At 47.8% G+C, this 14,915-nt stretch overlaps 1 protein-coding gene across 3 annotated transcripts in view; it reads right to left on the bottom strand.

Annotated features, from left to right (window-relative positions):
- Positions 1–4,284: 4,284 nt before the first annotated feature.
- Positions 4,285–14,915, bottom strand: part of METTL24 (methyltransferase like 24) — a 96,357-nt gene continuing 85,726 nt past the window's right edge. For all 3 annotated transcript variants that reach the window (XM_075340052.1, XM_075340053.1, XM_075340054.1), the window contains one exon: positions 4,285–8,040. In XM_075340052.1, coding sequence (XP_075196167.1) covers positions 7,726–8,040 — 315 coding nt within the window. In that variant the 3' untranslated portion in view covers positions 4,285–7,725. The remainder of the gene's footprint in view (positions 8,041–14,915) is intronic.

Genomic DNA, 14,915 nt, shown 5'->3' with positions numbered 1-14,915 from the left:
ACTGTAGTTATGCTACATTTTTCTGGCGGCTAACCACCACCATACTATGCACGCCTGACTTTGGTTTGCAATGTATTCCTCCTGTTGGTAGCTGTTCACATTCAGTTACCTCACCCCTTTCCACAGGCAATGCTAATTAAGCACCATACTTGGATCTGGTCCGCCTTTATCAATGGTTGCTGTCTGGCACTGGGAGGGTCAGTTCTAATATAGTCCTGGTAGGTGTAGAGCTTGCTCCACGTACTGGGACCTGGGCTGGCCTCTATCCATAATTGCCTCTTTTGCAACATGGAAGCGGCTGTATACAGGTTACAGGTATGTGTGCTCCATTATGGTTCTGCTTTTAACTTTATATAGGAGGCCGCATGGCACATAAAATACATAATATAGGTTAGGACCCCCCTATTGAGATTTGCTGTGACGTTGGCAGGGGTGGCTCAAATAATTGATCAATTATTTGCTAAAAATCTCATTTTTTATTATAGTACAGTTGGAATAAATCTGTGAATTTGCACTTTTTATATGATGCATGCCATTTTCAGCTCGTGCTGGCTCCTTTTTCTCTATTTAGAAATGGAAGCATCATGAGGTACAGCAGATAACAGACTTCCACATGAGGAATTTTGCTTAATTTACTAATAAATTATTTTTTTTATTTAAAACACATAAAAGGGGTACTCTGGGGAGATAAAAAAAAAAAAAATAAAATCATTCTTATGGCCATGCCCTCAAACTATAAAGATAACATTTATAATGTTGTTTTCCCATTCTCGCAGTACCTGCAATTCACTGTAATGCTGGAGCTTCTCCTTGTTGCCCCCCTACCCTCTGTTATATCACATCAACAGGCATGGCCTGCACCTGATGTTTAGTAACAGTCAGCCCTTGAAAATATCTGCTTCTGTTCAGTCTGAGAGCAGAGGGGGTGGTCTGCTCCCTGACCTAGGACTGCATGGAAGCAGATTATTGGGGGGCAGCTAGTATCAATGGAGTGCAAGCCACGCCCCTTTGATGTGATGTAACGTACAAGAAGGGAGGTGGAGCACAAAAGTGCAGCTCCACCTTTACACTGAATCACAGGTACTATTAGCATGGTAACCAGCATTATGGATGTTATTTTTTCAGTTTATAAGCTATTAGAATTTTTTTTTTATCTCCCTGGAGTACCCCTTTAATGTTCAACACTATAATATTGCACAATAATTCAGCAAGGGGTAGCATGTTTTACTTTTTTCACAATTTCTGGATTTTGGAGCATAAAAATAGTCTACGGTCAGCAGTAGCACAAGACTTTTTTGGGGCCATTCTGATCCTCTGTGTCTCTAATTCTCCATATTGAACTTTTGTATTTGCAACAAATGATAAAACACGTGGTATGGAACCGAAGAAATTCTTTTGTGCCGCCATACAGAGCCCACCAAGTGATTGATTTCTGATATCTATGTGCAATAAATACTTCTATCCAACTCATCAGTAAATTGACACAGAAACTGGAAGTCGTGAAATGGCATTTTTATTTTTTAGGGAAATAATTACAAATTATTTATTTCACTACGGAATGCTGATCAATATCAAATAAACCATCATAAATATTTTACACACATACTTAACCAACACAATCCAGCTGTGTTATTAAATATAGCCTGGCTTCTCGCGACCCCTTCCTCTCAGAATCTGGCATACAGTAGGGTGTAAACATTTTAGGCAGATTTGGAAAAAATGCTGCGAAGTAAGAATGCTTTCAAAAGTAGAAGTGTTAATAGTTTATCATTAAGTGACAAAATACAAAGTGCATCAACAAGAGAAATTAAATCATATCAATATTTGGTGTGACCACCCTTTGACTTCAAAACAGCATCAATTTTTCTAAGTACACCTGCACATAGTAGGGATCTTTTTGAATTATTGTCATGTGTATGAGTAAAGGGGGCTTTACACGCTACGACATCGCTAATGCGAACTCGTTGGGGTCACGGAATTTGTGACGCACATCCAGCCGCATTAGCGATGCCGTTGCGTGTGACACCTATGAGCGATTTTGCATCGTTGCAAAAACGTGCAAAATCTCTCATCGGTGACATGGGGGTCCATTCTCAAAAATCGTTACTGCAGCAGTAACGAGGTTGTTCCTCGTTCCTGCGGCAGCACACATCGCTCCGTGTGACGCCACAGGAACGAGGAACCTCTCCTTACCTGCCTCCCGGCCGCTATGCGGAGGGAAGGAGGTGGGCGGAATGTTCGTCCCGCTCATCTCTGCCCCTCCGCTTCTATTGGGCGGCGGTTCAGTGACGCAGCTGTGACGTCGCTGTGATGCTGAACGAACTGCCCCCTTAGAAAGGAGGCGGTTCGCCGGTCACAGCGACGTCGCCGGGCAGGTAAGTATGTGTGACTGGTCTGGGCGATGTTGTGCGGCACGGGCAGCGATTTGCCCGTGTCGCACAACAGATGGGGGCGGGTACCCACGCTAGCGATATCGGTACCGATATCGCAGCGTGTAAAGTAGCCTTAACTCATTATCAAACGGGTGATAATGATCATTATTTTCATATGTAGGCTTAACACTAGAACTACTGGACTCGTGACACCTATATAGAAATACATGGTGCAAAGTAGTCAAAATGACTACCTCAGTAGTTCTAGTGTTAAACACATTAACCCCTTCAGCATCCGGCCATTTTTCATTTTTTCCTCTTTTTCTTTTTTCTTTTTCCATCAATTCAGCCACTTGAGGGCTTGTTTTTTTGTGGGATGAGTTGTATTTTTGAATGACGCCATTCATTCTGCCCCATATTGTACTGGAAAACAGGAAAAAAAAAATTCCAAGTGCGGTGAAGTTGCAAAAAAGTGAAATCTCACATGGCAAATAAAAAAAACAATGCTCCCTGCATGGTAAAACTGACCTGACATTATGATTCCCCAGGTCAGTACGAGTTTGTAGCTACCAAACATGTATAGTTTTTTATTTAAGTAATTACATTTGTTTTTTTTAGAAATTTGTCAAAAAAACTAATTGCACTTTTGTCGCCATGGGGCTAAGTGAGGGCTTATGTTTTGTACCTTGAGCTGATGTTTTTAATTATACCATTTTGGTGTGGATACGATCACCTCTTAAGTTTGCCCCCGTAATACATATTTAGGGGTTTGAACTTTAATGTTTTGGGGGTTCACTTTTTCTTGTTTTTACGAGTCCCCTTAGAGAACCTGAAGCTGATAAAAGGCTGATGGTTTCTGCTGTATGGAGCAGTGCTTCAGCATCACTCTAGTCTAAACAGTAGAAATGCTGATCTCCTGTGAAGGCCACAATTCATAAGTTGGTCATTACAGTGTCAGATGACCCCTGGCTGTTATGACAACCCCTCGGCACCCACAGGATCGCCGATGGGGGTGGAGAAAGGCGCACTGCCAGCTGGCAAGCATTCAATGTCACTGTCAGAGAAAAGTAGAGTTCCAGCACCAATGCACACAAAAATCCAAAATTTATTAAAACATCATGTTTATTAAAGTGATTAAAAAATATTGAAAGCACAGAGTAGACCTGGTCTATGCGTTTCAAGCTCATAGGCTCTTATTCATAATCATCATTCTTTGATCACCCGCACCTGTTAAGTACACATCAGCTGATCAGATCAGCAGACATACGCGGAAAACTGTGGAGCCCACATTAAAAGGACAGACACAACTATGATGTACAGGTACATCACCGGTCATGAAGGGGTGAACTGAAACAGAACAGCCAAGCTCTACCTACAACGTGAGGTTGTAGAAGACCATTATATGCAATAGGTCATATTGCATTGCAAGGCTGACGACAGCAACACGACACAGGGTAATTATACGTCAGCATCAATAAGTGTCTGCAGGCAACAGTGAAGCATGGTAGAGGCTCCTTGCAAGTTTAGGATTGCATTTTAGCAGAGTTGGGATTTGGTCAAAATTATTGGTGTCCTCAATGCTGAGATATACAGGCAGATACTTATCAATGATCCAATATCATCAGGAAGGCGCCTGGTTCCAAATTTATTATGCAGCAGGGCAAGAATCCCAAACATGCAAAACATACAACTAATTGCATTAAGCGCCATCTTCGGCGTAAAAATAATAGAGTCCTGGATGAGATTATATGGACCCCAGAGTCCTAATCTTAACATCATCGAGTCTGTCTGAGATTACATGGCGAGACAAGAGTTGTGGTTAGTTCTCAGAGATGTTTGGAACAACCTCCTGCCAAGTTCCTCCAAAAGCTGTGCGACAGTGTAACTAGGAGAACATATGCTGTTTTTAAGGCAAAGAGAGTGATTTGATTTTGAAGGGTTTTTTTGTTCATTCACTTTGTAATTTTTTAATTAATATAAATAAACTTAACACTTGTATTTTTGAAAGCGTTCTTTCTTTCCAGTATTGTTTCTACAGCTGCCTAACACTTTTGCACAGTACTGCATGACAATAAATGTTTGCTGTACACAGGTTTAAAGAGCACAATAATAACTCTCGAATAGATTTTTACAATATGTTTAAAAAACCTGGGAACATTGCTTCAGCTCCACTGTGTAGTGTAACAAGGTTATGCCGTAACACATACAAGCTATATACCGTACATCACATCGGCAGGCTTCACACGATACCACAGATTTGCATTTAATGATTTTTTTTCAAACACACCCACTACGAATTCATATTAAAACAAAACAGTCTTCCAAAGATCTGAGTTAAAACATGTTCTTGCTGCCCACAACTTAAAACTGCTTTTGGTGAACATAGTCTAGTCTAATTGGAAAGTTATTCATGCTCTGCAACTTGATATCCATAGTGGGCAGTTGCTCTTCATCTGCATTCTGCCAGAACTACAGGTGCTGGTACTTCTGCCTCAAGTCCTACCATGCCCTGGATGTGAAAACTGTCCAAAAGCCCACCTTTGTATGAAGTTTGACTGAGATTGATTATATTTCACAAGAGACTGAAAATTACACAAAAGTAAAATAATGGTTTGCTATTGCATTTTCCGTTTATGAAAATAAGTGGGCGGAGAAGGTGTGGTCCGGACTTGTGAAGTAACTTATAACGTGGTGGAGAAAAGACTGTGAAATATAGGAGTGGTCCGAATGTCAAAGAAATTTCAATCTAAATTCATATCTTCTTAGTGTTATAATCTAAACCAATGTCTATTATGCTTGCATTAAAAAATTCCCTACTATTCCCTAACTACACTCACTGTTAATGTATTTTTTCCCTACTTCCTGTATGATGACGCTTTGTTAGAGAATCCCACTGCATCCTGAGATAGTCAGATGAAGCGTCATCAGGGGAAAGAGCCTTTGCCCCCTCCCTGAAACAAGGCATCATCGGTAACGCTTTTTCAGGGGCTGGCTTGGTCTCTGCTGTATCCCTGCGTGCTGTCATTGTACGATGTGCTCAATGGCAGCAAGCTCTATTTTGCCGGCTCAGATCAGCAGTAATGAGCTGTCAATACAGAGCAGAGTGCACTATCAGAGCTATCAATACAGAGCAGAGTGCACTATCAGAGCTGTCAATACAGAGCAGAGTGCACTATCAGAGCTGTCAATACAGAGCAGAGTGCACTATCAGACCTTTCAATAAAGAGCAGAGTGCACTATCAGACCTTTCAATACAGAGCAGAGTGCACTATCAGAGCTGTCAATTCAGAGCAGAGTGCACTATCAGACCTTTCAATACAGAGCAGAGTGCACTATCAGACCTTTCAATACAGAGCAGAGTGCACTATCAGAGCATCTGCTGTTAAGAGACCAGGGCTGTCCCCGCAAGTGCCATCACTTCCCAGGATGCACTGGGATTCTCAATGCTCCATCACACAGGAAGTGAGGACAAAAATAAAATAACAGTCTGATAGTGTAGTTAGGTAACAGTAGGTAGGTTTTTTTAATGCAAACATATTAGAAATTAGTTTAGATTATGGCACTAAATAGATAGGCATTTAGATTTCTTTGGCCTGTAGACCACCCCTTTAATGGAACACACTTTGTTGGGTTTGTGAAAGGGAAAATGTCACATTGAACATAATTGTCCTAGCTATGTGCAGCATGTTAGAAAATGGATTTGGCAGGTTTATTTATTTATCTTATTAAGTGCCAGAATATAAACTTTTATAAGCTGCAACATGTAGATCACACTGCATTATAGACTATAGATTAGTCTTTAGTAGCAAAAGTATTTTATTTAACAAATCTTCATTACTGCAATAATTAAAAAACTTGTATAAATTGTGTTGAATTGATTTGAATTAAAGCAAATTTTGATTTGTACTGAATCCCTCAGTATGAGGATAATGCTTTCATATGAACTGCAGGGGGCAGCATAGATATTGCATCTGCATTCATTACATGGTGATACTGTTAAGTTTCTTTTTGTGTTTTTTTTGTTTTTTTTAAACTTATTTAGTTGAAAATGTTCTTTTTCTTAGCAACGAGGTCATTAGAAATGAAAGGGTATGTGTACTTTTTCTAATCATTTTGGTTGGAAAGGTGACCTGTAACCAGAATTTCAGTGAGATCAGCTGGGGAACACACATTCCCCTGAATTGCCTCCAAAAATGAGGTATTCTCCAATGCAACAGTTTTCCTAAAGGGTATTTTAAAATCAGTTTTTTAAGTCACACAGCTCATTTAATATTAATATTTAGAAACCTTGGCCATCACTCATGTTTTGTCTGTTTTGAATGTGTTTTTTTGTTTTAGGTTTTTTTTTTTAATACATCTGCCTGCTAATAGCAAGCTATTTTTTAAACTATATTGTGTAGAGAGATGATACATTTCCCAATACCTGAAATATTTTACCAGCAGGGGACTCTTTAAAGGGAACCTGTCAGGTGCAATATGCACCCAGAACTCAGAACCATGAGCAGTTCTGGGTGCATATTGCTAATCCCTGCCTAACAGTCCCTGAATACAATAGCATAGATAAAGAGATCTTCAGAAAAAGTATTTCTAAAGATATTTTATTATATGCTAATGAGGTTAGCGACTAGTCGCAAAAGCATTAGTTCCCTTGACTAGTCGGCCTACTTGGCATGTAAGCATGCCCCTAATGAATGCGCTAATGAATGCGCAAATGATGTGCACATACCTCACTCTTCATGGTGGCCGGAGGAGGATGGATTCATAGTGCACATGATCTGGAGTACCCGAGGCTTCCGATCATGCGCACTAAACTGATGCCGGGTGTAAGCTTCCTGGCTTCAGTGAGGTATAGTGCACGTGACTGGAAGTACTGGGGACGTCGGATCATGTGCACTGCATATCCAGCCTCCGCCAGCCGCCATCAAGAGTGAGGTATGTGTGCGTCGCTTGCATATTCATTAGCATGTTATTACACCCACAGGGGCGTGCTAGCATGCTATGTGGGACGACCAGCCAAGGGAAGTAACACCCAGGGGACTAGTTGCTGGCCTCATTAGCATATACTAAATGATCTTGAGAAATACTTTTCTAAAGATTTGTTTATTTAAGCTAGTGTATACTGGGACTGCTAGGCAGAGATTACTAATATGCCCCCAGAACTGCTCGTGGTCCTGGGTGCATATTGCACGTGACAGGTGCAATATGAAAAGTGAAAAGTTGGGTGATGAGCATTATTGAGAAAATTGCATTACTCATTTTACAGAATATAAATCTTCATTGCCTTTTTTCCTTCATCAAGCAGCACAATGAGAACAAGTTTAATTCTGTGCATGTCTTCCAATATCTTTGTATATCATGTCCACCTGGTATTTACCCAGCTCAGTATATAGCAACTACTTGCATTAAAAACCTCTTTCTTAAGGAACATTTGTGGTTTCGATAAGTCCTTGAATGAGTAGAAAAGTTTAAAGTCCTTGTGCTCAAGCTCTTTGAACAAGCTGTACCAGTACCTGACAACACTGCTGTCATTTCCACTGACTTCGAATCCAGGCCAGTGGAGGTGGATCTCCAAGACCAGCTGTCCAATTTGCTCCATGACGCCCTCTAGAATGAGGTTTTCCAAGATCTTCCACTCTGCGCTTTCCATGTCTGCTTTCAGAACATCAATCTGAATGTAAATACACATTATTAGGTGAGACACATCTGTGATATCTGTAATTACAAGTTAAACAAAATATTTTAGACAAATATATTAAGCCCATAGTCATGGGGTTAAAAATGGAGTCACGTCTGCATGGCTGCTGTGGTGCAAGGGGGCACCCACCCTGGTTGCACACTCTTGCTGTGAGGTTGGCACCGCACCAGCAAGGGCAGGTGTGGTGCCCCTGAGGCTTCAGTCGCCACAGGGTACTGCACCTCACTTAACCCCTTAACGACCTTGGACGTACTGAGTACGTGATGGTGACATGGTGCTAAACGACCCATGACGTACTCAGTACGTCCTGGCGAAATCGCGGTCCCGGAGCCCCGGGGAGTGAAATTTATTTACTTAAACGGTGGATTCGGGAAGGAGGGGACCTCTGCCTGACGTCAGGAGGGGTGGTGCCTCCTCCCCGAACCTACAGAGGCTGTGATTGGCTGACGAACGCCGCTCAGCCAATTACAGCCACTGTAATGTTCCAGCCATTGAAAATGGCTGGAACATTGAAATCCAGCCCTGATCAGTGCTGCTGTAGCACTGGCCATTGGCTGGAGCTGGGTGATCGATGCTTCACCCGCCCCCAGCTCTGATTGGAGAGACCGGTCTTGTGACCGCTCTCTCCAATCAATGTGGATCTGCGGCCTGTGATCGTCCCTAGAAGCCGAGGAGAGCGGTAAGTTGTTGTCCCCGCCGCCCGCCCCTGTCCCCGATCGCCCCGCCGCTCGCCCCTGTCCCCGATCGCCCCGCCGCTGCTCCCGCTTCACCGCTGTCCCCGCCGCTGCTCCCGCTTCACCGCCGCTGTCTCCGATCGCCCCGCCGCTGCTCCCGCTTCACCTCCGCTGTCTCCAATCGCCCCGCCGCTGCTGCCGCTTCACCGCTGTCCCCGCCGCCATGCTCCCGATGCACCGCTGTCCCCGCCGCCATGCTCCCGCTGCACCGCCGTCCCCGCCGCCGCTCCCGATCCACCGCCGTCCCCGCCGCCATGCCCCCGCTGCACCGCTGTCTCCGCCGCCAAGCTCCCGCTCCACCGCTGTCCCCGCCGCCGCTCCCGATCCACCGCCGTCCCCGCCGCCATGCTCCCGCTGCACCGCTGTCCCCGCCGCCGCTCCCGATCCACCGCCGTCCCCGCCGCCATGCTCCCGCTGCACCGCTGTCTCCGCCGCCATGCTCCCGCTGCACCGCTGTCCCCGCCGCCGCTCCCGATCCACCGCCGTCCCCGCCGCCATGCTCCCGCTGCACCGCTGTCTCCGCCGCCATGCTCCCGCTCCACCGCTGTCCCCGCCGCCGCTCCCGATCCACCGCCGTCCCCGCCGCCATGCTCCCGCTGCACCGCTGTCTCCGCCGCCATGCTCCCGCTGCACCGCTGTCCCCGCCGCCGCTCCCGATCCACCGCCGTCCCCGCCGCCATGCTCCCGCTGCACCGCTGTCTCCGCCGCCATGCTCCCGCTGCACCGCTGTCTCCGCCGCCATGCTCCCGCTGCACCGCTGTCCCCGCCGCCGCTCCCGATCCACCGCCGTCCCCGCCGCCATGCTCCCGCTGCACCGCCGTCCCCGCCGCCATGCTCCCGCTCCACCGCTGTCCCCGCCGCCATGCTCCCGCTGCACCGCTGTCTCCGCCGCCATGCTCCCGCTGCACCGCTGTCCCCGTCGCCATGCTCCCGCTGCACCGCTGTCCCCGCCGCCGCTCCCGATCCACCGCTGTCCCCGCCGCCGCTCCCGATCCACCGCCGTCCCCGCCGCCATGCTCCCGCTGCACCGCCGTCCCCGCCGCCATGCTCCCGCTCCACCGCTGTCCCCGCCGCCATGCTCCCGCTGCACCGCTGTCCCCGTCGCCATGCTCCCGCTGCACCGCTGTCCCCGCCGCCGCTCCCGATCCACCGCCGTCCCCGCCGCCATGCTCCCGCTGCACCGCCGTCCCCGCCGCCATGCTCCCGCTGCACCGCTGTCCCCGCCGCCGCTCCCGATCCACCGCCGTCCCCGCCGCCATGCTCCCGATCCACCGCCGTCCCCGCCGCCATGCTCCCGCTGCACCGCTGTCTCCGCCGCCATGCTCCCGCTGCACCGCTGTCCCCGTCGCCATGCTCCCGCTGCACCGCTGTCCCCGCCGCCGCTCCCGATCCACCGCCGTCCCCGCCGCCATGCTCCCGCTGCACCGCCGTCCCCGCCGCCATGCTCCCGCTCCACCGCTGTCCCCGCCGCCGCTCCCGATCCACCGCCGTCCCCGCCGCCATGCTCCCGCTCCACCGCTGTCCCCGCCGCCGCTCCCGATCCACCGCCGTCCCCGCCGCCGCTCCCGATCCACCGCCGTCCCCGCCGCCATGCTCGCCACTGTCCCCGCCGCCGTCGCACCCACCTTTTTCAGCCGCTGCTGCCCCCGATCGGCGGCGACCGCCGCCTCCGTCATCGGCTGCCCCTTCTCCATCGCCACACCACCTATCCCTCCATGTGCTGCAAGCCACCCTCCCCCACGTGGGGGGAGTGTGGCTGGCTTGCAGCACATGTGGGGGGAGGGTGGCTGGCTTGCAGCACATGTGGGGGGAGGGTGGCTGGCTTGCAGCACATGTAGGGGGAGGGAGGGGGGCTTGCAGCACATGTAGGGGGAGGGAGGGGGGCTTGCAGCACATGTGGGGGGAGGGTGGCTGGCTTGCAGCACATGTGCTGCAAGCCACCCTCCCCCTACATGTGCTGCAAGCCAGCCACCCTCCCCCTACATGTGCTGCAAGCCCCCCTCCCTCCCCCTACATGTGCTGCAAGCCCCCCTCCCTTCCCCTACATGTGCTGCAAGCCCCCCTCCCTTCCCCTACATGTGCTGCAAGCCCCCCTCCCTCCCCCTACATGTGCTGCAAGCCCCCCTCCCTCCCCCTACATGTGCTGCAAGCCCCCCTCCCTCCCCCTACATGTGCTGCAAGCCCCCCTCCCTCCCCCTACATGTGCTGCAAGCCCCCCTCCCTCCCCCTACATGTGCTGCAAGCCCCCCTCCCTCCCCCTACATGTGCTGCAAGCCCCCCCTCCCTCCCCCTACATGTGCTGCAAGCCCCCCTCCCTTCCCCTACATGTGCCATCTCTCTCTCGCATCAGACTCTGCCCCCCTCCCCGATCTGCTGCCTGCTCTCTCCCATTTTCCATCTACTGCCCCCTCTCACCCTCCTCGATCTGTTGCCTCCTTCATCTGCTGCCTCTTCTGTCTGCTGTGATCCTGCTGCCTAGATCCATCCTGTAAGGTAGGTATCCCCATCTCACCTCCCTCCCCCCCCCATCCTCTGCCGCTCCTCCATCCGCTGCGCCATTTCCCATCATCCATCCGCTGCGCCCTTTCCCATCCTCTGCCGCTCCTCCATCCGCTGCGCCCTTTCCCATCTTCCATCCGCTGCGCCCTTTCTCATCTGCCGCCCCGCCCTCTCGCATCGCATTATCCAGCGCAGTTGCTCGCTTCCAGACTGCAGTGGATGATGCGATGCGAGACTCGTGCATTGCTCTCACGTTTGGCACTGGTCTTAGTGGCAGGCGCTCTTTTTTTTTTTTTACTGATGTCTGTATTTTTTATTTCGCCAAACTAATTTTTTTTGTATGGGGGGGGGGTCTAGTTTCCAAAATGGGATCACATGTGGGGGAGCTCCATTGTTTAGGCACCTCAGGGGGGTCTCCAAATGAAACATGGCGTCTGCTAATAATTCCAATCAATTTTACTGTGAAATGGCGCTCCTTCTCTTCTGAGCCCCGCCGTATGCCCAAACAATTGATTTCCACCACATATGGGGTATCTGCGTACTCAGGAGAAAATGCACCATAAATTTTATGGTGCATTTTTTCCTGATACCCTTGTGATAAAAAAAGCTACCTGGTTGAAGCAACAGTTTTGTGGTAAAAACATTTTTTTTTCTTTTCACGGCTCAACGTTCTAAACTTCTGTGAAGCCCCCAGGGGTTCAAAGTGCACATCAAACATCTAGAAAAAATATTTGAGGGCTCTAGTTTCCAAAATGGGGTCATTTGTGGGGGAGCTCCATTGTTTAGGCACCTCAGGGGGTCTTCAAACCCGACATGGCGTCCGCTAATGAGTGCAGCTAATTTTGCACTCAAAAATTCAAATGGCGCTCCTTGCCTTCCGAGTCCTGCTGTGTGCCCAAACATTTGATTTCCACCACATATGGGGTATCTGCGTACTCAGGAGAAAATGCACGATACATTTTATGATGCATTTTTCCTCATACCCTTGTGAAAATACTAATTTTTATGGCTAAAGTAACATTTTTGTGTTAAAAAAGTAAAATTTTCATTTTTTCGTCTACATTGCTTTGGTTGCTGTGAAGCTCCTAAAGGGTTAATAAACTTCTTGGATGTGGTTTTGAGCAGAGTGAGGGGTGCAGATTTTAGAATTGGGTCACTTTTGGGTATTTTCTGTCGCCTAGGTTTCTCAAATCACTCCAAATGTGATGTGGTACCTAAACAATTTTTTTTTGTACATTTTGTTGGAAAAATGAGAAATTGGTGATGAACTTTGAACCCTTCTAACTTCCTAACGGAAATTTTTTTTTTTTCAAAAATTGCGCTGGTGTAAAGCAGACATGTGGGAAATGTTATTTAGTAACTTTTTTGTGTGACATATCTCTCAGATTTATGGGCATAAAATTTCAAATTTTGAAAATTGCAAAATTTTCAAAATTTTCGCTAAATTTCCGAAATTTTCACAAATAAACGCAAAACATATCGGCCTAAATTTACCACTGACATGAAGTACAATATGTCACGAAAAAACAATCTCAGAATCGCCAGGATCCGTTGAAGTGTTCCAGAGTTATAACCTGTCAAAGTGACACTGGTCAAAATTGCAAAAAATGGCCGGGTCTTTAAGGTGAAAACAGGCTGGGGGCTGAAGGGGTTAAGGTGCGGTACTCATCCTTGATCCAGAGGAGGTCGGTACCGGTTTCACCACACACCAATTCATACACACACCAGGTTGGCCTCCCCACTGGGACCGGCTAGGGTTGCGTCTTAAGGCAGTCACCAAACATGGGGGGCTGACATCCACTAGCGACAGGGAACTGGGGGAGGAACAGTCAGGAGCAACACAACAGTTAGGGAGTTCTCCAGCAGGAGAGGAAGAGAGCGTTCTGTGTTTAATAGTGGCTCTGGTGGGACGCAGGAGTCAATTCGGTCGCCGAGGGGAGAGCTTTATTGCGCAGTGCAAGGTGCAGAATCCTAGGGTGGATTATACTTCAGGTTGTCCACTAAAATCTGCAGGCTAGCGGGATTGCACATTCCACTGGCCCCCACAGTTCCCGGAGCACAGTGCTACGTAGGATCCGGGGTCGTGTTTCAAGGCAGACCCCACAACGGACCCGCGGCACCTGCATACGGGGTGCAAGTAAAACACACTTTTCAAGATCCGAGGTCCCCAAGAGCTACAGGCCTTGGGGATCCAACACAAAGTGCAAGGAGTAAGAGACCACCGTCCACTGTACAGATTCTGACCTCCAACCGATCCGGGATAGGCTGGGGCCCATCACAGCGGTGACCAGCATCTTCCAGGTAAAACTAGGACTTTAAGTAAAGAAAACCTTGAACCCGCAGAGACTGTCCGCCTGTCCTTACCACCGCCTCGCGCTTCGGCGCTCGCCATTACTACTCCCCTCATCATCCTCCCTCGGGTCCGCTCCATCAGTGGGGAGCTGAAACACCTTAGCTGCTACTACCATCAGCCCCGGAAGACAGTGACAGTAGTGGCGGACATTCCCTGGACGCGTACCGCAGGTGGAATTACCAAATCAATCTCCACCATCATCACCCCCAAACCCTTATTTTATTGTACACATCGGGGGCCATGAAACCAGGCAAAAAGGCCACCCCGTGACATCCCCAGAACCGACATCACCAGGCACGGAGACGAGTAATTTAACACTTGCCACGTGGATGCTACATAGGCACCCACTGAGTTTTACTGAGATGTAGTAGTGGGCTTCATACAATCTGATCAGAATTATAAACGAAAATCCGCATATTCAGTTTTGTAATTTTTTTGCCTACCCACATTAGATCAATGTAAAATTTTTGGATGCGCAGTCCTTGTATGTTAGAAAAGTCAGCATCACCTCTTTGGGTATATCTGCTTTCTGTACTAAGTTGTTAAAACATATTACACGAGGCGCTGTCCTCTATCTGCAGTTTTCTTTTACATGGACATGAATGAAGTAGAAGTGGTCATGCACGACCTTTCCCAGTATAAGGCTTCATGTCTCAACATTCTAATCTACGGGAGCTATGGAAAAAAGTGTAGTTATAAAGGTCTGACTTCTCTGAATATGAATTATTACATATAGTCAATATGTTAAGGTAATTTGTATTTCTCATACAAATATGTAATATAATCATTAAAATAATAAATACCCCATATATTTGTAAGATTTTAAGTTAAATATATCCATTATGTACATTTTATGTAGCTGTTATAGGGACTTTCTTTTTTTTCATTGTGTGTGTTTTTGCCAAGCCTTTACATTCAGGCCCACAATTTGTCCTGAGGATATATGGACAGTGCTTTTATGAACTTCTGCCATTGCATGTCAAGATAACAATCAGATAATTACTAGGGCTTAATAGTGATAACGTTTGGCCCTGTAGGCATGGCTGATAAGTGGAAGGTCCGCAAATAGTATAAAGTCACAATTGTGAAATACAAAACAAACTAAAATTTCAAGATTCAGACTTGACTACGATTTCAGTTCCAAAGTCCGAGCTTGAGGCAAGGCCAGCAAATTGCAGGAGACGGCTATTGTGTGATTCAAGCTGTGCAATATTTCTGTCACATCTCCACCAAAGTCTGCTTCGATGACCAGACGCCACCGT

This window comes from Anomaloglossus baeobatrachus, chromosome 3, assembly GCF_048569485.1.
Source record: "Anomaloglossus baeobatrachus isolate aAnoBae1 chromosome 3, aAnoBae1.hap1, whole genome shotgun sequence".
In the NCBI taxonomy this organism is placed as follows: Eukaryota; Metazoa; Chordata; class Amphibia; order Anura; family Aromobatidae; genus Anomaloglossus; species Anomaloglossus baeobatrachus.
The sequence above is the reverse complement of the archived record's forward strand: the minus strand, read 5'-3'. Positions and strand labels throughout refer to the sequence as shown.